This window comes from Topomyia yanbarensis, chromosome 2 (assembly GCF_030247195.1).
Source record: "Topomyia yanbarensis strain Yona2022 chromosome 2, ASM3024719v1, whole genome shotgun sequence".
NCBI classification, from domain to species: Eukaryota; Metazoa; Arthropoda; class Insecta; order Diptera; family Culicidae; genus Topomyia; species Topomyia yanbarensis.
Window position 1 is genome coordinate 52,326,715 of NC_080671.1, and position 26,795 is coordinate 52,353,509.

The window sequence follows — 26,795 nt, forward strand, 5'->3', positions numbered from 1 at the left end:
AAAAATCGGTTCAACCATCTCCGAGAAACCGATGTGGACATTTTGTTAACAAATCCGCACATACACGCACATACATACATACATACATACATAAATACATACATACATACATACATACATACATACATACATACATACGCACATACAAACACACATACATACACACAGATATTTTGCGATCTCGGCGAACTGAGTCGAATGTTATATGAGACTTGGCCCTCCGGGCTTCGGTTAGGAAGTCGGTTTTTGGAGCAATTGCATAACCTTTCTATATGAGAAAGGCAAAAGAATAGTATTTAATTACCTTAATCAGCATGAGTTCAATGTTATCTTCATGTATTGCTTGTGGCACTAAAAACTGGATTCTAACCGCACTGCGCACTTACCATTCTTCCATTAAATTCTTCTCATAGACCGGTTAGTTCGACTGGTCTGTCTATGAAAGTACCATCTCTATCACTTGAAATACATGTTTTTTGACAGCTCGCAGTTTTGAGATCACTCGCACTTTAAAAGTGCGGAGTCCAGGTTGGTGGGAAGTGCGCAATAATTATATTTTGAAATGTTGGTGGAATGGGTTTGAAAGTGGAGGGAATGGGGGTTTAGTAGAGTGAGAGTGGAGGATGCGTCAGAAATCCTTCATCTTATTTCGGTATACGGGGCGGATGAAGGAAATGCGGGCGTGAGGGTGGTCCAAGGGGAGGGGAGTGATGAAGGAGGGAGGTGTAAGGGCAAGGCGGGGGTAGGAGGGGCGGTGACGTAATACTCAACTGCATATTTTGCCTTCCATTTGAGACTTGGTTTGAGAAAATCGGTTCAGTCATCACCGAAGAACCGATGTGACTTTAATTGTGGAATATGCCCGGAATTCCGGACTTCCGGAATCGTCGATAGTGGACAATATATTCAAAGAATGTTTGATTGGCAATCAGTGATCTAGATCTGCGATTAGAAGTAATTTGGTGACCATTTCAATAGTTTTTAGCTTCTGAGGTATTACGATTGTACCGATTTATATGGGAAATTCCAGTGTATCCTTACTAACACCCCTGTAACTCCGGAAGCAAGAGTCAGAACAGAATGAAATTCAGCAGCAGTCAATGGCATTACTGTATCTTTCATTTGAAATCAAGTTTGTAACAATCGGTAGAGAATTCGTTGGGGAATGGGTGTGATATTAGCTTAGGAACTTGGCGGGTTCCCCGGGGGCGTCATGAACCGTCATAGGTGGCCAATGTGGTCAAAGCTGCTTTGATTGATCATTAGTGATCCAGACCCGCAAACTAGAGTAATGTTACATCAATTTTAATATGTTTTACATCATTTTAACATCATGGTGGTACCAGTTTATATGGGAATTTGCTGTGTGACCGCACTCTTCAACCCGTAACTCCGGAACCGGAAGTCGGATCAACTAAAAATTCAATAGCAGCTTATGGGAGCGTTATACCTTTCAGATGAAACTAAGTTTGCGAAAATCGGTTCAGCCATCTCTGAGAAAATTGTGTGAGTTTAAATGACACACACACATACACACACACATACACACACACATACATACACACACACACACAGACATTTGCCGATCTCGACGAACTGAATGGAATGGTGTATGACACTCGGCCCTCCGGGCCTCGGTTAAAAAGTCGATTTTTACAGTGATTGCATAGCCTTTCTTTATATGAGAAAGGCAAAAAGGGTTTCGGGGAAAAAGCCATAACTCCGCCAATTATCGATATTCGTTTTATAAACATATGCTTGTTTAATTCACCGAGAAAAACTTGCTACCAAAATACTATAAGTTTGATGTAATGAAATCATTGCTTTATGACTTTACGTAAATTTAAACTTTATTGACATTTTTCGCACAAAAAAGATAAAGATAGAGTTTGCGTGTCTTCAGTTAACTTGTCTAAAATGTGTTGTTCTACAACTTTATCGAAGATACTCAAGCTTTATCTCGAAGCGTTAAAAAGTTCAATTTTAGACCTACCATCCTAGCTTCTGTTGAAACGAAAACAACTTTCCTGAACATATTATTAGTCAAAATTATTTAGTGTTAGCAAAAGTTAATGGTCCGCTGCTTGTTACTAACACTATAAGATTTCTTTTTACATCAAATGATAATAAATATTGTCACTATGATAAGTTAAGATAATAATATCGATACTGGAAAGAAAATACTCTGAAAAGACTATTACTAACCATATTAATGTATTTTAACTGTCTTTCGCAGGATTCATCTCAATGCTCTTTTCTTAATACTATTTTGTCACGTTCATTAGCAACTGACAGCTAATCGCTAGCGCAGTAACGGAACTAGGTGAAACTCGTAATTCATTGAATCTAAGAGATGAAAAGTTGAAAAACTTCTATAAACAAACTTTAAACTATCGAACTCAAACTAAACACAAAAAGATGGTTCAACGGAAAGTGATGAGGATAAATAGTTTTTTTTTGCGTGATTATTTATAAAGTGTGTATGTGTGTGAATTACATTCAAATGCAGCTTATACAAGACATTAACCAACAATAATGAAAACTTTCATAAAGGTACACTACGGATCGTATACTTATATACGGAAGAGCAATGCGAGAGAGAGAAATATTGATATGAGTTTGCATAGAAACCTTGTCGGCGAATCATTGTCTTTGGTTGAGCTGGTCCCATCCTGATGGATACTGCGGCTGAATAGCAGCTTAGCCAGCGAATCTAGTTTCACGCTGACCAGGGGAGAGCGTTCAGAGTGCTCCGTTTCCGAGTAGTTGTCTTGGTCCGAGCTTACCGAGCGACCTCTGGTAAATCAAAGAAAAAAAAGCATTATAGATTGCTATCAACTGATTTCAGGAAAAATAGGTTTGTGGGAGTAGTAAAGCGTATCAAGTCATTTTCGCAGTTCGTTTTACCTGAACACCATCCGTTTGTTGGCTGCCGTGGTTGCAACTTCCGTGCGAGTTTCGCTGAACTCTGCCGCTGACTGAGCGCGCCTCATTTTTCGCTTCTTTCGACGATAACTGGTTCTGTAAAAAGATATATTTTGTAATACACACGCAATTGCTTCCACGTACATGTCATGATTGATTGAATCTAGTTTACCCTTAAGCAAAACAGGTGCTTCAATAAAAATATTCCACTTCTGGTTGCTACTAAGGTTAGTGTATCTAGCCATTTCAAAGCAGTAAAAAACAACAACACAAAGAAAAGGGCAGCTATTTGTATGCCAAACAATAGAAACAACAGATGAAAAGTTGTGCAAACAGTAGTAGGTACTGCACGCTTCGCAAAAGCTTATGAGCATGGCATGCGTTTGCGACCGCATTTTCCATTCGTTTCCTGTCTCGTTTGTTCTCGCCTTTCTTTGCGGTGGTGCATCTGCATACCAACCCATTTACGGGAATATGCTGGCGGTAAAAACATCTGAAAGCTGCTTTGTGATGTTATTTTTGCCCAGCTGAAGGAGGAAAGCTACACAAATACGAAAGGAATGATTTTATGGCGTCTGTTTTGGAGCAAGCAGTACAACAAAGAAAAGCCTGACTGAAAATATTCCATCAATTATCCATTCGTGAAATCATTTTTTTTTATTATCTGAAATCTCTACAATAACTATTTTCGAAATCACAAAGTATGTTTTCGAAAGAAGTTTCCCATTTTCAAAGGATGATGAGGTAAATAATTTCTAGTTTAACAAGATAGTCATCAGAATTTCTTTGATTACTCGGTCTATAAGCAATTGATTGTGCTTAATTGTTATCAGTATTTGTGGTTATGTTCTAAGAAATAGGATAATGACAAAATTGGTGTAATTAATTCAAAATGTCCATGTTTTTATGAAACGAACATTTGAACTGACCGCTTTCTATTCATTCGATCGGTAGCTAATGCGTTTAACAGAAATGGCAAAGGTTGCTCTTGGAATTGGACTTCGAACTGGACGGCGACTTTAAGTGCTCTCTGAGTAAGAAAGGGCGACACCGTCTTGAAACGGCGAGTGGGGCAACGGTGCGACTGCCTCCGTGCCGGTAACACCTTCAGGTACGTTCGACGTTCGTTACCAGATTCGGTGGTAGTAGGTTCAGCTGTAACATTCCTAACGTCGATCCGGCTCTGGACTCGATTTCCATGAGGGATCGTGTTCAACCGATTGACCTCACTGCTTGCATAGATAACCAATGGATCACAATTGACATCACATATAACGAGTTGTGAGCGACCTGGAGTTGGGACTCATATGCATAGTTATCAAAAAAAAAAACAAATGTGATTGGAGAGGCTCGCAGAGCAAAGGGGGACTCAATTGCGTTTGGAGTACCAGTAGCGGCTTGGTACAGAGTGAGCCATGAGGAAACCAACGGGAGGTGCGGTTACTGAATCGAGTGTTCACCCCGAGATCAGGTAGTAGCAATGATTCACATCTGAGGAAGTCGTACTTGACGGAGGCGAGGAAAAAGATTGACGAGCTCTATGAGTACGTGAAGGACAAGCCCAATGTGTGTGTCTTGATGAAAATAAAGAATAAACCGAAAAAGTTTTCATGGAAGCCGCAGAACACGGTAGAACCTGACCAAAGAGCCATCACTATACTCACTCATAGTGACGGACACGTCGAGGGAGCAAGAGGACCCAAAAAAACAAAAGAGCGAGTTGGAGGGCACCAGCGGCCAGAGGAACGTTGGTAAAGACCGTGGCTGGTGCATTGTGGGAAGCCAGCAGGCGAAGCGGAAAGAACGGAAACAAAAGGAAGAAAAGTAGAAGGAACAAGAGAAGAATGAGAAATGCAAGCCTCCTCGCGGAGGTACAAGAACGATGCACTGATCATCGAAACGAACGATAAGACGTTCTACGCCGCTGTTATCAAAAAAGTGAAAGAGGATCCAGAGCTGAAGGAGTTGGGAGAGAATGTTGTTAAAACGAGGCACTACAGAAAGGCGAGTTTATCTTCGAGCTAAACAAGGATCCTGCCATCAAGAACTTGATCTACCGCGAGCTCGTTGCTTAATCTTTGGCAAGCGAAGCGAACGTGAGAGCCCTGTCGCAGGAAGCCGAAGTCGAGTGCAAGGGTCTAGACGAGATAACGACCGTAGAAGAACTTATCGAGCGGTGCAAACTAGATGTACCGGCGAATATCCGGATTAGGAAATCGTATGGATGCACTCAAACGGCGGCGATTCGGCTACCGGTGGTCGTTGCCAACAAGCAGACAGGGACCGGCAAGATAAAAGTCGGATGGTCGGTGTGGTCGCTGAGAGTCTCTCAACGTTACCAAGCAGACGGGGTGATGCTTCAGGTGCTGGGATCTCGGACATCAGGTCAGGAACTGCAAGGGCCCGGACAGGTCTGCAAGGTATAGAAAATGCGAGGGAAAGGGGTACGTTGCTGGAGACTGCACGAAGCAACTATGATCTGCAAATCGGAGGACGGGCGGCTTCAAATACCCTGCGTACAAAAAGGCGAAGGCAGACCAACAATGAAGGAGATAGCCCAGCTTAATCTCAATCATTGCGAAATTGCACAGCAACTGTTGTGGCAGTTGACAATTGAAACGAAGTGCTTTACAATTATTGCATAGCTGGGTTGAGTTCCTCCCGATAACGGTATCTGGGTGGTGGATAGTGCTGAAATGGCGACAATCTAAGTGATGGAAGGTCTCCCTGTCCAAGAGGTGGTGGATAGCACACACGAAGGCTTCGTGATCGCCAGGATCAACGGCGTATTCGTCTGTAGCTGTTATGCTTCCCTACGATGGACACCAGAGTAGTACAATCGGATTATGGCCGTGCAGTGGGGTTGCAGGCTGACCAACGCAAGAGGTAGAAGCCCTTGCGAAGCTGGATGTAAGACTGTGCAACGAAGGTTGGGCTAGCACATTGCGTAAAGACGGTCCGGAATCCATCATCCACATAACGTTCTGTCTTTCGCTGATCGATAACATGAATTGGCGAGTTAGTGAGCAGCACACACATAGCGACCACCAGGCGATCCATTACACCATTGGTCGGCGGAATTGTATTGTAACGCGGAAAGTGAGGATTTGCGAGCTGAAGAGGAAAATAAAGAACTTCAACAAGCATCTTTTTGTGGAAGCATTTCGTGCTGACAGCTTCACTCCAATTCCGAATGCTGATGAGCTATTGGAAACAGTAGGGGAGACTGAGGAGACTTGATCCCCGGGGAGACTTGATCCCATCATTGTAACCCAAAGGCGGATCAGAATACATTAATCGAATATACTAGAAAGTTGCGTAGTTTTATCTAAACATAAATTTCATTAACACAGAAAAAAGAAATTGGACTTTTGTGTAACCGAATTTTTACCGATTTAAAAAAAGTCTCAGAAGAACTGAAGAAGATTTATTTTTCAAATTTTCAAACTTTTATAAAATTGATAAAATCACCCACTACATACTCTACTTTTGCATACAGAATTACAGGAGAATGTCAATTATATGAATACGTTATGATTGAGCTGATTCTTTTGTTCAACTATATTTTTACTAAAGTTTGCTGAAATAGATGCTATGGGTTCACTTGATCCCTTCAAATTCGTGGAGATTTGATCCCCTTCGCCATACTTCATACACACCACTGAAAATAACCAAATTCACACCAGAACAATTGAAGTCATTGTTGTCATAAAAAAATGCCAAAAATGATCGCTTCATCGTAAAGAAACATAACTGTAATTGTTTACTACAGCATACGTAGCAACCATTCATCCCACATTTGACGTTCCTCAACCATAATAAAGACAGCTTTCAAATAATTGCACGGAGATTTGGGGAATTCGTAAAAAAATCAGGTGAGAAATGCGTAATATGTAGTTACAAAAATAACAATATCTAATCATAACAATTTAATCAATACTACAATCCATTTATAAAATTGAATGGGGTAATGTACCCGTTTTTGCCCTATTAAGAAGGGTACCACATTATTGCTACAATAATTTTATTATTTCAGCTTCTTTGATTTGTTATTAAGGTTCATTTTTTTATTTCGATTCGATAACGTTAAGGTCATTCGCCTCTTATTAAGAGCCAATATAATAACAAAATTGTCTTGAGAATGGTGAAAATCTTCTGTTTGAGCGCAGCAAAATCTCTAATCGAGTACCCCCATTATCGCAATACCATTTGATTAATACCATTTGAGTCAATGCGTTGAGCAAAGATGGCAGACGCTGCTCTAACCAAAGGCTTCAGATGGGTAGGATGATAGTAGAAACAGGGCAAAAATAGGCTTATTACCCTACATGCTCTTTTAAACACGTTTTCATAAAGGAATCAAGTGTCCTCAAATTAGGGATCGAGTCTCCACTAATCTAAGAATTTTCCATTTTTTTGTTGTTTTCCAGAAATGCTCATAGCTCATGTCCAGTATAATATTTCCATGTAATTTTTTTATGATTATTAGTCATCCCTAGAAACAATATAAAACTACAAAAAAATACATAGTTTTTTATCATTCCACGGAGTTGGACTGAAAAATAAAAAAGGGGATCAAGTCTCCTCAGTCTCCCCTAGCGAGGGCATGTTATGTAGCAAGGCCGAGGAAAATGGAGGCGTACTGGTAGAACGAAAGGCTCAGCATCCTCCGGGCTGCTTGTCTAAAAGCCAGAAGATGCGTTCAGAGTGCAAGATCTAAGGCAGCCAGAGAAGGTAATATTCCAGGCAGCCAGGGCCCTTTTTAAACGCAAGAGAGTGCTAAGCAAGTCCCCCTGCTGCTAGGAGCTGTGCAGATAAGTAGACGCTAACCCCTGGGGCAATGCTTACCGTATCGTATTGGCTAGGATCAAGAGTCCAACGACGCAAGTCGAAATGTGCGCTGACAAAAAAAATATTATTGTAGGGGGTCTTTCTCAAAGCTCGACAAAACCGCATGGCCACCTACAACGTACGTCGATGCAGACGGTGGAAATGCTGGTAACATGCGAGGCTCCAACGACGAGCTCCTTATGATGGCAAAAGAGCTGAAAGCGAAGAAAGCTTCTGGACCGGATGGTATACCCAACGTAGCACCTGGCGTTTCCGGACATGTGCAGGATAGCTCAAAAGAAATGCCTGGACGATGGCTACTTCCCGCATTGAGAGAATATCCAGAAGATGGTGTTGCTGCCAAAACCAGGGAAGCCACCAGGAGATCCAGCATCTTGTCGGCTTATATGCCTGCTGGATATTCTGGGTAAACTTCTGCAAAGCGTCATCCTCTGCAGGTTGAAGAACTACGCTGAAAGTGAGAACGGCCTATCGCAGACGCAAATCGGGTTCCGGAAAGGGATCTCGACGGTGGACGCCATCCGCACAGCCATCGCATTGAAACAACAGAGCATGAGTAATCGCTACTGCGCCGTGGTAACGATAAACGTGAATAACGCAAGGTTCTGAAAAGTTATTTTCAGATCGGAGTACTGGTCTACGAAACGAACATGGGGCAGATGTCGATGTCGTAGGGGGTACCTCAGGGCTCCATACTCGGGCCAACGCTCTGGAATATAATGTACAACGGAGCAGTGTTGGGAAAATCATTATCAATGAAAGTTCATTCCAGGTTCATTCGCGAATTAATCTTTCCTTGAACATTTCCAAACATAAATCTGTGAAATCAAACATCGCATCCTAGTGTATCATTCTTGAGACAAATATTCAATGGTTCTTTGAATCGAAGTTCGCACGCGAACTTCTACCTCAGTGAAACTCTTGAAAGAATGTTCACCCAAAGCAACATCGCAAAAGAGACATTCGGAAACGAAAAACGCTTTTAGTGATGTGCACATCATATCGAAAATGTGATTTATATGAAACTTCCATATTGGACCATACAAACAACGGGTTTGGTAAAAGAACGCCATACCAGAATTTGCTTTTTTCCATATATATTTTGACAACATACTATTCAAGTACCGTACTGTTTGTGGATATTTTAGATCTAGCGATGCATAAAATATTAGGTGGAAAAAGAAATCTCTTCTCTTTCCCATTTTAATTCTGTCGATTGGTAAAAGTTTTATTTTTTTACACGCCGGCTTCTGGAGAAAGCTTCGATGAGACTAAAAGTAGACTGACGCTTTATCCCATTGAGCTGTCACCGCAATATTGAAGGATGAGGTTTTTTGTATCATGTTAATCTAAAGGTTTTTGGAAACTTATGAAATCCCTCGGGAATCACTTGTTCGAGGATCGTGCAAGATATTTTCATAAGGTGAACTTTTTTCTATATTTTTGCCGATATAAAAGTTTGCAGGCGATCTTTTCTTCTTTCGATGTTTGCTTGAGCCGAATAATGTTCCCAAATATCGGCATCTCTTGAAGTTCACTGACGATTTTTTCCCTAGCGATAATTTATATCAGTGAACTTTTTATTAGAAAATCGGCGATGAAAAGATTCTTTTGTGAACATTGATATTTTGATTTTTTCCCAACACTGCAACGGAGTGTTAACACTGGAACTGCCCAGAGGAGTAGAGATCGTCGTCTTTGCAGATGACGTTGTCCTGACGATAACCCGTGAGAACCTTGAGCAGGTGGAGATGTTGACGACTGAGACAATAGGCATCGTGGAAACCTGGATGGCTGACGTTAAGTTGCAGCTGGCTCACCACAAGACGGAGGTAGTCCTGGTCAGCAACTGTAAAGCATTTCAGCGTATCGAGATCAGTATCAGGGGACAACCCATCCCATCGATCCGTGCGCTGAAGCACCTGGGTGTGATGGTCGACGATCAGTTAAATTACAACAGCCATGCGACTATGCATCGCAGAAGGCTACGATAACAACTAACGCATTGGCAAGCATCGTGCTGAACAACGGAGAACCAAGATGCAGTACGAGACGTCTTCTGGTGGGTGTCTCATCCTCAATACTGAGGTATGGCATACCGGCCTTGGCTGCTACACTGAACTCGAAGCGGAACCGGACGAAGTTATCAAGCATGTTTCGTCTTATGGCTGTATGTGTCACGAGTGCGTACAGAACGATATCGTCGGAGGCGATATGCGTAATTGCCGGGATGATTCCCATTTGCATCACTACGGCTGAGGACGTGGAAATGCACAACATGAAAGGAGACTGGTCGAAGCAGACTCGTTAGCTAAGTGGCAGCAAGAGTGGGACAACGTGGAGAAAGAAAGGTGGACCCACCGACTCATCCCAAATGTGTTGAGTGCATAGAAAGCATTGAAAGGTAAACTTCAATTTCACGCAGTTTTAGTAAGGCACGGATGCTTTCGGAAGTACCTGCATCGGTTTGGACATGCTTCGTCACCCCTTTGCCCGGAGTGTGTGAACGTGCAAGAGACACCGGAACGCGTGGTCTTCGAATGCCGTTGTTCGAAGAAGTTTGAAGGGCAGTTGACAATATCGTCAAAGAAGTGTGACAGTTGACAATATCGTCGAAGAGATGTGCCATGACTAGCATGTCTGGGATGATGCCAACAGAGTGGTTACTACTATGCTCTCCGAGATGCAGAGGAAGTGTCGAAGGGACCAATTAAGTAGCGCCGTAGGCTAGAAAGCCGCCGTGAAACCACAAATCGGGTTTCGGGAGAAATTCGCGACGTAGCATCGGGTTCGGGTCATCGGGCGCCAGTGAACCGGACATCAGGTTTCACCGCAATCGCCGGACCGACCTCGCCACCCTACCGGGTAGCTCGAGAGTAGGCTAGATCCACCGCCGGGGATTAGAGCTAGTCGATCGCGCCGAATAACTAGCAGTGGGTCGTTGAATCGCCAGTGAACCGGAAGCTAATCTGCCACCGGAGAATTCACATTAGGGTAGATTCACTGCGACAAATATGGGATCTAATTGGCTCACGAAACAGACATCGGTACCGAAAGAAATTCCGCTTCCAGGGAACTAATATCCGGGCAGATCTCGATAAAGCTGGGAGCTATATGGCTCAAGGAAGCGGGTATCGGTATCGGGAGAAATTCCTCCGTCGGGGAACTCTCAGTCGGAGTATGGTGAGTGTTCGGCGGGGGACTATTCGAGTGGGAGCTGAATGACTCACGCAAGCAGAAATTAAATTGCTCATGATATCAGCATTTAAACAGCTCACTGGGATGAGAGCTAAATGGCGACATAATAGATGGAGACAAGAAGCAAGAGAAGAGTCGAAAGATAAATCAAAGCACAGAGCAGCTCATGGACCAAGTGAGACTGCGAGATAGAGCAAAAGAAAGAGGTGCGACGAAAGCACAACGAGACCCTCCTTCCACACGGAATTACACTTTGATGTAGTTCCGTGTGGAAGAAGAGCGAAAAAAGAATAAGGAATGTTTTAGTGACTAGGCACGAAGATGAGTCGTGGGTCCCAAACTATGCCAATGCACTACAGTCCAGGCTTTTGAAGCTTTACCATAAAAAGCAGCACAGAGAAGTTTGATTTCAGTGTACCATGTACAACTTAGGTTGTCCAAAGTTGTATATTGTAATACCAATTGGAAAGATATAAAATGGCTTGAAATATCTTTGTGTGCATTCCTCTTAACTGAATCAGCGAATTAATGGGAGTATTAAGTCAGTAGTATGCTGACAAAATTAGCGTATGGTAATCTGGAGTCGTAGTCACATAATGTGATTTGAGTGTGAAGAGCGCCTTGGCCAAGAATGAGGAATAATGGAGTAAGACGGGTTGACCACTTCATGGTGTGATTAAGATTGTTTTCGTAAATGAAGCGTTCTGGTTTGTGTTTGCTCCAATATTTTAAGTATTACGGGTTTTGTATACATTCCTTTACTATTTGATGTCAGCAGAAGCCAAACTTCGTTGCAACTTTGGGAGACAATCAACGAATTTTTTTTCCACACAATGTGTATATAATTGGAAACAATTTTTACTATTGTACATTTAAATTCTCCTGTTTTAGCGTTTAAGTTCACTTGTTCTAGCTCGACAATTAAAAACTGTTCAAAGCACTAGCTGAAATTTGTTTAAAATTCTTTATAAACCTGAACTTCAAAATAACTCGAATCTATAAATATAGACGATTTTTTGATACATATTTCCAAACTATACCGACGGTTTGGAACTCTTTGTGTCTAATCAAAAAAAAATTCTCTGAACTTAGAATCTGGAATACTTTTGTTTCATATTTCTATGTTACAGAAGGTGCGAAGTAATATCGTATGCAACTTTTTATCAACGAATGTCACATGGGTGTGGCTTACGCGAAAACTAATTTTATCGAAATGTTGTAAAGTGCTCTAAACCGCCAGACTGGATTTAGACCAAAATATTATTTGTCTGTATTATCACACCATTAACAGCCCGGTAGGGAAGGACCTTACATCTCAACATTTGGATCTACGAGCGGGCTGGATTGTTCGTTGTTATGGAGGATTCAATTAATTGATTCCTTTGCAGACGGTATTTGGAGTGCCATATCCAGTCATGGAATGAAATATTCTCTATTTCACGCTGATTGTATCTTTCATCGTGAAGAATAGGAACGCACTTGTTTCGTAGTTTTCTTAGCGCTGCTAGTGGTATCTAGCATGATTTTATATTTATCAGATGTGAGCCCCAAAATCCTGGGACCCCTGGCCCTGACCCAGTGTGCCCATGCCTGAAAACCGCACTGTTCTAAGCACGGCTCGTATATAAAATGCGAAAAGATAAAATCATGCGATACGTGCCGGAGAGACGTTCTTTTACAGAAATACTAAAAAGCTACTGCTGAGGAAGAATTTAGTTTGAAAAATCTGCTTTACATACAATCCAGGAATAATTTATCACAGAAAAATTGTAGCAAAGGATTATCAAAAATTATCTTGAAGGAGACAGTATCACTTATTATTGATGTAATTAATTAAAAAAAATCAGAAACTAGATTCATTTATTATTTATGAAACCGTGTTCTTCTGAACGTAGATTTTCTCAGTTGTTTTGATGCATTCTATCTCAAAAATTATTTGTTATGTTTCCTTTTTAAAAATGGCATTCTGCCACGCAATACAAAGAATAAAGAACAACGAACAGATAATTTATTTGTTACGTCCAAGAGTCCTTCAAGCCATGAACATATTTACACTGATGTAAATAGAAATATCATACCACTAAAGTTTTCATGTACCTATGTATAATAGCACATCGCGGTGGTTCCATTCTGTTTACTGGAAATCCAAATAAAGGGATAATGACCAATCATTCGTTTGCATTTCTAGCAATATGGAACTAAAAATAATGCTACGATTATCGGTTTTCAGTAAAAATGCCATACCTACGAGTAAAAGTAGCAACCAAAGCTTACCCCTACATCATCAAAACTACACCTACCTCGAGGGCCGTTCCTGGCAGAACCGGTCGTGGCCGGTGGTTTCTATTTCGCGGGCCTCCTTCTCCTCAGCGGCATTGCGCTTGTTCATCGTCGAATAGAGATTGAACATTTTCAGCTTTGTTTTCACATTGGTCACTTCACACACGCGTACGATTATTTTACGACCGCTCTTGATAACGGTATTGATTGTCTTGTACAGTGAGAACGGTACCGGTTGATCACTCGTTTGATAGGGTGCTGCTCCTGTGGTCACTCCCGGGGCCGGCTGGGTGTACCCTGCCTCGTTTCGGTTGGCTTCCCGTGGCAGCTTTCCCGGCGGCAACGGTGGAAGTGCAACCAGTGGTACAGTTGCTGCCTGATGACCGTTGGATAATAATAATTGGCCAGCAGTCGACGAGCAGACGACCACGGGCCGTTGAATTCCTTTCCCAGCTGCCACCGGATTGGTTGTTGGGATAGTTGACTGCTGCGGTCGTGGCTGGTGGGCTTGTTTCTGCTTCGCGAACTGTAGGTCCGAATGGACTTGTTCCGACTGGGATGATTGATGGTGTTTATTTGTAGTATCCTGAGTGTGGTCGAGATATAGCTATTATGCAAAACAACGTCATGATGATTCTTTGATTTTCATTCAGTGTAAGCAAGTTCATTAGGGAAGTTCAACTCGTGGTCCGAGTTCTGACAGGTGGCGATTAATGGGGCAGTTCACGGTGGAAGCTCATGAAAACATGGTTCTTGGTTATAGGATTTAGGTTAATGTTCCTCTATCAAGATTAGGCCTAATGAAGTTATAACTGCTACATTGAGCGGATAAGCTTAGAGCGATTTATGGTTTTCAATGCTCCAAAAATTATGCCAGGTGTTTGATGGAGAATATAGTAGAACACACTTTAGATTCAAATCTTTCTACAAGAATGTTCGAAATGAAAAAGGAAAAGGCGCAAATTAAACAGTAGAACAAAAAAACAACTTGAGTGCGCTGTGAGCGCACTTTTCTCCGGAATATAGAAGGAGTATCGGTTTTACTAGCACCTTTTTCTCCATTTTCATCTACAAAAAGGCCACCAAGTGAGAATGACACTAAATTCAATGACTTGACAGTAAGCTATGTGACTTATTTCTAGTGTATATTTGAGCGCATTCAGAATTTGAAGGAAAGTGAAATAAAGCTTTGAGGTCGGATCTTTTACCTATTTTTTCGGTTTAGACAAATCTGCCTAAAACCGTTATTAACAAAAAAAGACCATCAATTCGGAATACGGCATTCAAAATATATAGTATCCAAGCTTCTTCTCAGTGATTTTCAAAATGATCAATCGAGAGATTCAAGAAATATGGCGATTTGAAGTTTTATGACACGTTTCAAAGGCTACCAGCAAACACCCAGGTTTGGTCTGATCTTCATAATCAAAAAAGTATTTGTCTACTTATTTGGTATTGGGCATTCGAAAGATATAGTATTCAGGTATATCTGCTGCAAGTTTGAAAATATTTAATTGACAGAATCGAAAGTTATAACGATTTATATGCGGTATGCAGTCAGAGATGGGTTTTCTACCAGACTTCAAACGTGAATCCATGTTTGTCCATTGACTATTTAGATCGTTTATACGTGTCGCATTTTTAAAGAAAAACCTTACCATTTATTTACATAAATATAATATACAAATGGTGTTATTTATATGCTGCACTAAAAAATACGAAAAAATTGTCGTCTACCTAAGTTAACCATAAATTTTAATTTAAAAAAATGAATAAAAGTTGAAATGTTTACTTCAAAAGGTTATATCCCAGTGGTTTGTTGGCCGATTCTAATTATTTTTTCATTATTGATCAGGTACAAGTTTCATCAATAATTTTTATTAAGAAGAATATAAAATAGAGTTGCGTACCTCAAACAATACATATCATAATTATTCTCAGCTATATGTTTTATCATTATTTAGTGAATATCTTTATATTCAATACGATGACCTATCAATTTCTATACATTAGTTGAACGCAACGAGCGCAAACTACTACAAATCATGGAAAAATAAAATCATGAATTCAATACCTATATTCAAAAATATGAATGTATTTGCTGATTTAGATCAATTCAATATGCATTCTTGAAAAGGGCTAAAGAGATTTTTGTAAACAAACTTGTTTCGCTCATTATTCTGCTGCTGAATTAAATTTCTTGAAAAATACACATGAATCAACATCATTACCCTTGGTAGAATCAATTTTAAATATTTTCGGAGTTAAAATTATAACAAATTAAGAGAAATCAGCAAAACAAAAGTTTGTTTACAAATCTTTTTAACCCTATTCCAAAGTTGATATGGAATTTATGTTATGGTACGGTTTTGTTGAAAGTATTGCAAAGTTGTGATTCGCTGGTTGGGTTGACAGATGTCAAAAACTGATCAAAGGGGATGCTATCACTGCAAATGCATCTGTTTACATCTTTAACTATTGCCAGTGTAATTGCCGGAATTAATTTAACATGAGAATTTGACATTCAGAGGTTTTAGTTCGAAAATGAGCCAACTAGCGGAGATCCAGCTAAACCAGCTAAAAAGCGGCCTCTGTTACAAATTGTCCAATCAGCGAATCACGACTGTGTTGGTTTTAACAGTTCATATATCCACAAGTCGCAGATACAGCAATTAAGATCGACTAGTTTATAAAAATGGATAAGCCGTCATTTTGAATACAAAAATATTCAATAATATATATATATATATATATATATATATATATATATATATATATATATATATATATATATATATATATATATATATATATATATATATATATATATATATATATATATATATATATATATATATATATATATATATATATATATATATATATATATATATATATATACATATATATATATATATATATATAGGCCTCTATTTTATATTCTTCTTTATGAAAATTATTGATGAAACGTCCACCAGTTCAATAATGAAAAAATAATTAGAATCGGTCAACAAACCACTGAGATATAACCTTTTGAAGTAAACATTTCAACTTTTATTAAAAATATTTAATTTACACGTTACAGTTTACTTAGGTAGACGACCCTATTTTCATATTTTTCAGTACAGCATATAAATAACACCTTTTGTGTGAATTAAATGGAAAGTTTTTTCTTTAAAAACGCGACACGTATAAACGATCCAAATAGTCAATGGACACACATGGATTCACGTTTGAAATCTGGTAGAAAACCTATCTATGACCGTATATCGCATTGAAATCATTATAACTTTCGATTCTGTCAATGAAATATTTTCAAACTTACAGAAGATATACCTGAATACTATATCTTTCGAATGCCAAGTACCAAATAAGTAGACAAATACTTTTTTGATTATAAAGATCAGACCAAACCTGTGGGTGTTTGCTGGTAGTCTTTTGAAACGTGTCATAAAACTTCAAATCGCCATATCTCTCGAATCTCTCGATGAATTTTGAAATTCACTGAAAAGGTGCTTGGATACTTTATCTTTCGAATGTCGTATACCAAATTAATGGTCATTTTTTGTTAATAACCGTTTTAGGCATACCGTGTATGGGTATTTTCAGAATGGTTCCAACTAGTAGGTAACAGAAATTGATTTTTGACGCCATTTTGAAATTCAAGATGGCGACTTCCTGTTGAGTGAAATTTTCTATGAACTAATCAATAGGATTTTTTTTCAATTGGCGCGCATAAAAAACCTGGGTGATCTTCCAAAACTTCCTCGAATAAAATAAACCAGCGAAACGTAAAGTTATTTTATGTATTGATCTAGAAGAGTGTGGTGAGAATTTTATTTTGACGCACGATACCTGCGCCGAACGGGCAGTTTCTTTTCGTAACTTTCAAACGTACTGCATACATTGTTAGACAGAGCTAGTAAACGCTGAAAAGAAAGCTTCCGATGATTTACAGCTTGACAACGAGGGGCCAAAGGCATATGGCAACCTTTTGAAACGTAAACGAGTCCGCGTTATGATAGCGATCATATGTTATAGGATCGTTTACGTGATATTTTCTTAAAAGAATTGAACTAAGTTTTGATTTGTCAATAGTATGATACGTAAAAATATGAAGTTGAAGTTGCAGAAAAAATAGTTTTAATTAAACAGTTGTATTTAATTTCAATTAATTCAAACTTACAACTCACACCACATTATTCTCATTCTATTCTCACTTCCATTCTCATCGCACTCTACTAGATGACCACATAAAAATATTTTGCGCGTCGCTGGTTTATGATAAGATCTCGCGTGTTTTTTGTAAACGGCCAATAAGCATACTGTCATTATTCACTTTGAGAGAAAAATCCAGACAAACCGTAATTCGCCGAGAATGGATGTTAACGTTTTATGAAAGAGAAAAGTTTTCTCTTTTGTTTACTGCTGTTATTTATAGTCGGCGATAAATGGTTTCTCTACAATTTCATGTTACAGCATGCTTATTGGCCCTTTTCAAAAAAAACGCGGGAAATCTAATATTTGAGGAAGTTTTGGATGATCACCTAGGTTTTTTTATGCGGGATATACCACGTCAATTGAAAAATTCGTATTGATTAGTTCATAGAGAATTTCAGTGAACCGGATGTCGCCATCTTGAATTTCAACATGACGTCAAACATCGACATTCGTCTCCTACTCGTCAATACCATTCCGAAAATACCCATATTGATTTTCGCTTAACCGGAAGTCGCCATCTTGGATTTCAAAATGGCGTCAAATATCAATTTCTGGCACCCATTCATGAAGACCATTTCGAAAATACCCATATTTATTGGGTTATGGCGAATTTCGCTAAACCGGATGTCGCCATCTTGTATTTCAAAATGGCGTCAAAATCAATTTTTGGCACCTACTCGTCAAGATCATTCCGAAAATAGTCATATTGATTGGGTTATTGACTAATCCATGTGCAGTTGTGTTGGTGCGAGATTGAGGTTAAATCGGGTGGATTTTTTGCCAAATGACGTTAAATGAGATGGCGAATTGTAAACATCGCGTTATATGTATGTTGTCCATACACATTACAACTATGTTGGTGTCCTAGACGTCAAATAAGGCAATAGGGAATTTCGCTAAACCGGAAGACGCCATCTTAGATTTCAATTCAATGGCAATGGCATCAAATATCTATTTCTGGCACCTACTCATCAAGGTCATTTCAAAAATAGTCATATTGATTGGGGTATAGCAAATTTCACTAAACCGGAAGTCTTTGAATTATAGAGAATTACGCTAAACCGCCAGTCGCCGGATTTCAAAATGGCGCCAAGAATCTATTTCTGGCAACCACTCATCAAGACCATTCCAAAAATGCCCATATTGTTGAGCTGCGGGCCATAAGGAGTCTTCCAGACCCGTCTCTTCCATCTTTTCGAAAATCTTCTATGCAAAAATATTCCTTTTGAATGCAACAGACATTCAAAAGGAATATTTTTGCAAAAGCCGTGTTAATTGCGAAAAAAACTTCTAAGTTCTTTGCATTTCCGTATTGTCTATGTTTTCTGTGTCGTTATTTTCCTTATCCCTAACCTTACCACTTCTTCAATCCTTCCCATCAGGAAATGATGAAAAAAGACAAATCACGGCAAGTCATGGATCAACATGGGGAACGTGCCATATGAGCTAGTCGCTATTGATTCCTGGTACTGATAACAAGTCAAACTACCCGAGCAGAGTTTGATATCAAATTGAGAACTTAACTTGATGTTGTGATGTAGTAGGTAATGATTGCTTATGTTGTTATCGTTTTGGTCGTTTTAACGGTTAAAATATCAAAATCGAAAGCAAAAAAATTGTCCTATGACATCAAATAGATTCAATTGTGCTATCAGTGAAAGAAAATTGAAAACTCGTTGAGATGTTGAAATATTTCAATAAAAACAAAATAAGTAATCAATTTGATGTTTGTCAAAGAAATAGAAACAATATTTTTTTTATAAAAAACGCAAAGCATGTAAGCACATCAAAATGAAATCAAAATATGATGTCCTCTCTGAAAAAGTTTGAACCGATATCAAAATAAGATTTCAATTTGATGACTGATATCAAAATATGATGTCTACTTGCTGTAATTTTGATGTTTGACTTTGCTCGGGTATGAAGCCGCTCTTGCCAAATAAAATTCGGAGCTCAGAAAGGCCAAAAAACTATCGATTCGAGAATTACACGAAAACAGAAACATTCCTGAGCTATATTTCCTTTCAAAACCATTCATCCACTTTCCGGGGTCGTTTGCGAGAGACAAAATTTCGATAAAATAGGTTATCAATTATTTCAAACCATACAAGTCGCCCGGCCCGTTTCACTAAAATTTGGTTTCTGTAGAAATTTGTCCTTTTAGTTCGACCAAATATGGTAAAGAGCTGAAGGCACTGTCAGAGTTGTCAATAACTCCTCCGGAAGTAATGAATCCATTTTGTAGCAATTCTATGCGTTTGCCTGCCATTTCTCATTTCACAACATGTTCGGTTGCGTTTTCCTCTCTCTTACCAAAAGAAAAACTGTGGCAAAGCAAGGCACTAATCTTAAAGCTGTATGATAAACGTGCCAATTTGTTATACCTCCTGATCAACATTCTTAGAATATGTTACCAGTGTTTTTGTGCGTCCTTTTTTTCTGATAATCTAATTTACGTGTCGAAGAAAAATCTAGTAGACCGAATTCCCCAGTTCAGTATAATTAAGGCTCCTGAGCCAATTAACTAAAGGTTAAGGAATACAAAAAAGTGGCCCGAATTCTGAACCATTGATTTAGAGCAGCGGCTCTCAACCTTTTTTCATCTCACGGACCCCTTAAAAATCACCCTGGGTTGCTGCGGACCCGCACGGATAAACATCAATTTTGTATGCTATCAATACGTTATTTTCAGTTTGTTAGGAAACAAGACTTGAAATTTCAATATGCACTCGGAAAATACATTTTTCTTCGCGGACCCCCAGCAACGACTTCATGCCCCCCAAGGGGTCCCCGGACCACAGGTTGAGAATCACTGATTTAGAGCGTTCATAAAACACCACGCGTCTACATCGAAATGGTATAACAATTTCGAGCAAAATAAATGAGGGGATTTGTAAATTTTTTTTCATCATTGCAAAACGTTTTAAATATAAAAAGGAAAGGGCTGAATCAAGCATTACCGTTGTATTTCTAAAGAAGTTTTTTGCGCCGTTTTTGTAACGATCTACTCAAACACTCAGCTCAAATTATGACATTTTCACAAATGGTTAATGTTGTGTTTGCTTATTTATTTCTCGTTTGTCACAATGTATTGTGAGCATAATCAAACTTATGTGTTCGAGTCTCTTCATTCCACAAGTGCCCAGTGATTTGCTTACTAGTTTGCTATCCCTGACGTGGTGGTTGTTCTATTTGCACTGCTAGGCAAACAGCGAAAACGTTTCATAGCATTGCGGGAAAAGTGACGGGGGACGAAAATCGATAACATATATTAATTTATTTAGTGTAGTTCACATTAGCTGCAACGAAAAAGAGAGGTTTGCAGCGTTGCTGTACTCTGAAAAGTCATAGTATATTAATTAGCTTTCGAATTATACTTTCTCTTGACGGGTTCATCTCATGATGCACATTTTTCGAATGTTGAGAACGGCCATGTCATTTCCATGCACCATACGCAAGAATGTTGCTCACTACTCATAAACACTTGATTATCTTCAAATAAGGTTTCTTATCACATTCGTTACATTTTCATTGCTCACACTAAATTAAAAAAATAATGTCCATTAACATTCGCGCCGGTGTTTCCACGATTTTCCTTCCGCAGTGACACGCCGTAAACTATACGGGAAATTAAGGCTCAAGTTACCTCAAGGCTTGGTAGTATGCGTAAGAAAAATTGTGTTCAGCTTTGCCACCAGATTATCCATTTAAACCTTTTCAAAACTCAAAAAGAAAAATATCAGTTGATTTATTAGATCATCACGATTCAATTCATGCAAAATACCTGCTGGAAAAACCATCGGCTTAGCTAAATGGTGCTTTTGAAAAAGTGGCTGTGATTTTTTATCACACTACCACACCGAGCTGGGGTACGCAACACAACTGCGCAATGAAAAAACCACAGCCACTTTTTCAAAAGCACCATTTAGCTAAGCCGATGGTTTCTCCAGCAGGTATTTTGCATGAATTGAATCGTGATGATCTAATAAATCGACTGATATTCTTCTTTTAGAGTTTTAAAAAGGTTTAAATGGATAATCCGGTGGCAAAGCTGAACACAAATTTTCCTACGCACACTACCAAGCGTTCAATTCTAACACATGCTTAAAAAAGGTAACTTGAACCTTAACTTCAACCGTTTAGCACACACCGCCCAACAGTTACCACTTAGCACTCCGAATAGCGCCCGCATTTCACTAACTCTGACGAATGAATGAGCAATGCGTCGAAGGTACGGCACGATAAACGACCATCCGAGGCTTCGCTTCGACTTTCGCACCGGCCGGCCGTGGCTGTTGATTGTTTTTCCTGACTTCAGTGCATATACTTTCATACGCTTTTACTCTGTCGACAGGGCTTCGGGACATGTAGGTATGTGCATGTTGTATATAGGAATGGGAGTGCAATGGTATCTGTTGGATATTTGTCCTGTAGGTGTTTTATGTAAAGTTCGCATTTGACGTTAGGAGCTGTGATATTATTCTGTCGTCGTGAAATGAATAGTAATAGAAATCATGGAAGCCACACAAGTTTTTTTTTTCGAATTCGATAGGATTTGTAAGTAGCGATTGGATAGAGATTTCTTTTTAACGTATATTGTAAATCAATAAGTGTATTGTATGGTTTCCAGAACACGCTTTTGGAACTAACTATTAATTGTTGCTATACACTAGGCACATAAATTGTTCCTACAGCAATCTTTTTGTAACAACGCGTCAAGAAAAGATCATTTCCCTCACAAAATCGAATGTTTAAAATTTTTTATGCAGACTTTGTGTCGACAACTCCACTATTTAACAGTTTTCGGGCTGCATACTTATAAGTTTCAAAAGATTTTCAATAAAAAGTTGTACGAATTGCTAAATAAATGCCAAAAATTTTCCGCGCACCATCATGTGATTTGAAATATACTTAAATAAACTTAATAGTATTAACTATTTTTAAGCATGTAGCCAGAAAAAAAATCGGGCAGAGTTTAAGAGTTTTGAAGTAAAATATCGGGTTTCAAAACATCTGCCAGAAAAGATGTGACTTTTGTTTTACAGATTGTATATCATCCTTTGTAGCTAGCTATGCAAATGTGATAAAGCTTTTACTCCGGAGATGTAAAATAAGACCGGTATACTGGGAAGACAATATCGATAGTTGTACCCTGGTTGTATTGTTTCCGAGTTTGTAGCAGGATCCAACAAAATAAAGTAAAAATACGACCAATGAAGTCCTGCAGATCAAAATTATTGAGCCAAATTTTTGTTATGCCCATGCCAAAAGCCGCTAACTGTTGATCGCAAAGTAGTCCAAAGTGTACTCACTGATAACTATGTACAACATACCGAGCGAACAAGTGTCACAGTGAGCCCTTAGATGCGTGAATTGCGACGAACGATGAAGCTGGAACTGCTGAGAGCAGTACCGTCATTACGCATGGGAACATTGGGGCAGGGGCTCCGGGATTTTGGGGGCCTCGAACTTGAGATGAATATGAAATCATTCTAAGGGCTATATCCAAAAAATGGTGGCACTCAATTGTTTACAACACTTCAACGTGTGGGTAACAATGGATTGGTAGCAGCTTGGAATCGCACATTGTACCGTATCCCATGTGAACAAGACGTTTAGAGAGCATCAGATTACCAAGCGAAGTGATGGCAGCGGTAGGAAACAAGACATTGCATGCGCAGAACGTTATTGAACCAATACAAACGTCGATCCAACATTTCGATTCAAGTTTCAATTTGTTTTGAGCAGAAACAATTTAACGTTTAGTACAACACGCACATAATGTTCGAAAGACACCGAATAGGAGCAGCAACCAGAGCATGGCGTTAGAACTTGCATAAGGGAGCTGTACAGACAGTGAAAGCAGCATATGTCAAAATTGGAAACAAAATTCTTGTTTGGCAAGCGATCCGCAGATGTGGTATGTATTCAATTGTTGCTCAATCTATAACGTTATTTTCGTAAAAATTCAAAAAAAAATTAAAATCTCTTCACAAAAGTGTGATTGAAAGTGTCTACACAAATCGATATTAAATCTGATTAAAGGAATTAAAGTCAATTACCATACAATTATGCAACAACGTCAAAAATAAAAAAGAATATTTGTTTAATACGAACGGTGGTTTCGCTCCCTTTATGCCTCTGTTAACCTGGCAAGGGACCAGACTTTATTAGCTCTGTCACCCACCGAAGTACGATGGGTAAGGAGCTAAAATTAGGCACCAGACAATAATAAAAACCCCAGGCTTTGGTATCTAGCGGGGAAATTAAATAGATCAAATGTGTTGGGTGGCAGCTGCGGTTGTGTGTGATCTCGCTTTACGATCGCTGCCAATGCAATACTCATGTGTTCTTTCTGGAACGCCGTCCTATTCCAGGGATAACATAAGGGTTTGTGCATTGGCCCGGAGTCGCAAGGGTTGCAGGTTCGAATCCTGTCTCTGGGAGATTTTTTTTAACGCAATTGCCACCGCTTAACTCACTATTTCGATCTATTTTCCCCGATCGATTACACCAAGAAGTCAAAAATTACGTAAAAAACAAAAAAAGAATAATTTGTTTAACATTTGAATAACATTTTCCTTATTTTTCATGGCGGAATGTTTAAAAATGGACACGTTACAGTAAATGCGGTGTACATCATTTATCAAAATCTACTAATGTGTTAACTTCAACTGTTTCACGTCACTGGCATTAAAATAATTGTACCGCTCATATTGATAGGTTAGATCTCCATCCATTTTCAGAAAAATGACAATAAAGCAAGCAATGCGTTTCATTTTAGGTTACACATAATTATAGAGAATGTACCAAAAAGTAGTCTAGATAAAACTCAAATAAAGGACGTATAACTCGCTCTACTCCATCATTCCTCCTTCTTGACGGAGGCACTCTTCATCCTCAAACAACGTCTTATCACTATGAAGGTCAGATTGCACCGTCCGGAGAGAGTCAACCCATTACACCGTGCGCAGCTCACCTGAGTTCAAACTCTTACCATAACATATAGTGTTTGGGCTCCTTGCCACTGTCGATTAGAAATATTAGAAACTTTTTAGGATCTACTAAAATCGTCTTGAGTTTTTCGACGGTTCATGAATATTTACAATAACACCTAGCGATGGAAATCTGATATTGTGCGTTTTCTCCATATATTTTGATTCATAAACTATTTGTTTTGATAATTTCAACGTGGTTGACTAAATTGGCTCAAATTTGGAAAAAAAATCTGAGGGTTGCATGGAGTTGGAATGGCTTTTGGTGCTGAGATTCATTTTTTTAACCTTCTTACTCTACAGCAGTTTATACTTGTTAAATTATGGGGGTCCCTTAGCTCAGTAGTGCCCAGGGGCCCCGAATGGTCCTAAGACGGCCCTGGCTGAGAGCCGTTTGCTCGAACGTTCTTCACATGACAACATTTATATTAAAAGAATTTTTATTAGCGATGCCAATTTGAGGTAGCAGTCACCAGCATAACATTAGTCCCATGAACTATGTAAATTTTCAACAGAAAATTTTTAAATATCTCCAACTTGTAGAAAAATGCAAAATTGTACGATATCTAGGCATAATCCCAAGCTCTCATTTGTGGAACAGTACAATACGATAATGAATGAAGCAAATAGTATGCTGGGGTTTATTAAACGCTTCAGCTATAATCTTTATACAATAAAATCATTATGCAATACATATGTCAGAACAATTTTGCAATGCATCGAATCAGTTCAAAAACAATTTCTTTTGTACGCAATTGGAAAACTAAACTTTCCTGTTCCATCCTGTAAAGCACGTTGTATGCTCATCAATATACAAAAACGCAAAGAATCCCCACGAATTTACCATGTTTTGCTTTATCAACGACATTGTTTCTCAACGTGTACAATCCGCATCATTACTTTCGCAAATAATATTTTATGTACGTAACGTAGCCGTCATCTAAGAACTCGTTAATTTTTCAAGAGAATCTTTTGGGACAAACTATGCTAAAAATAGCCCCATCAAAAGAATGATGTCATTATAATGAAAATTATGAAAATAATTGACCTCTCCATGCCAAGAATACAAATTAAATTTAAAGTCAACGCTAAAAATAATGTATGGGGGGACCCGGGGCAATTAAGACCGTGGGGGTAATTCGGAGCCTCCCAATTTCTCAGAAAATCGTAAGACTTTCTAACGGTCGTATATATTCATTTTTTCGCCATCCTCAAAACAAAAATCATTATAATGGTAAAAGCGTGATTAAAGCAACACATAAAATTGAAAAAATAACAGGGAAGTGTTTTGGAAAGCTTGAGGCTCCTATTTTATGGAAGGATTTTTGTTTGGGTGAAAACATAGATATTTTATAGACGCTCACCACTTTTGTGCGCGTTTGGGGCTATTCGGACCCCCTATTCCATCAACCGCCGTCCAGTGGCTTGAAGAAGCTCACACGATTGTAAACAGCACAGCAAAGAAAATGATGTGCCAATTGACAGCTGTGACTAAGTTTAAGATTAAGCTTTTGTAACGCAATTTATTTTTTGCTTTTTAAGGAGTTTTTCTAATAAATATTTCATATAGGTAAACATAATTCTATCTAAAAAAATGACGGTCTGAATTGCCAATTACATTGTAGAAGGATGGAAAAAAGAAGAGGTTTACAAATCGTTGACTAGCGCTGCTATGGAGTAGTGCAAACAAACTTTTATGGCCCAAAATGTAGCTGAGGTTTCAAACTAACAATTAGAACCTTCGACCGATTTTTTTCACATCTATCCTCCTAAAACGGCGATTTACTTAGGTAGGTCCGAATAGCCTCGGGTTCCCCTAGTATATAAGTAAATATTGCAATACCATTCTATGTAGTGTACATGTGCTAGACGAAAAATAACATAAAATTAAATAAAATAAAAAATAAAAATATTTTATATCAGACTTTGCTTTGTTAGTATCATCGTATTGTTAAGGCTCAGAATAAGTAATGCAGGATAAACATGTTCAATTCAACTATTATATTAGAGAAGAAACATAAATCCGTGGTATATCTGCCTAATTAGATCAGCATTCATTTTATGGTAGCTTTTCTTCATGTCTCATTTGTTTCAGTAATATGGTCGAGGTACATAGCACTAAAATATATTTTACAAACTAAATTGGGTTGGGTTTGTACTTTGTACAATTAAAGTCATGGCAACAATACACATTTGAAAAAAAAATCTTGATGCCAGGAAACCAAAATTTTCTTGAGGACAATTTTTAAAACTAAAAATCTTATTTATGATTTTGAACAATTTTTTTACCATCCAATTTTTAAAACGAACTGAACTACGGATTAG

At 38.8% G+C, this 26,795-nt stretch overlaps 1 protein-coding gene across 3 annotated transcripts in view; it reads right to left on the reverse strand.

Moving 5' to 3' along the window:
• The window catches only part of LOC131684952 (uncharacterized), a 160,816-nt gene that overhangs the window by 57,516 nt on the left and 76,505 nt on the right, over positions 1-26,795 (reverse strand). Inside the window, exons 3-5 of one of the 3 annotated variants that reach the window (XM_058968246.1) lie at positions 13,275-13,840; positions 2,908-3,021; positions 2,632-2,796 (exon numbers count right to left, since the gene is read on the reverse strand). The exons of 1 other annotated variant lie outside the window; for it this stretch is intronic. In XM_058968246.1, the coding sequence (XP_058824229.1) occupies positions 2,632-2,796; positions 2,908-3,021; positions 13,275-13,840 (845 nt within the window). Of the gene's footprint in view, positions 1-2,631; positions 2,797-2,907; positions 3,022-13,274; positions 13,862-26,795 lie in introns of all 3 variants that reach the window. One more of the 3 variants, XM_058968245.1, reaches the window with a different exon arrangement.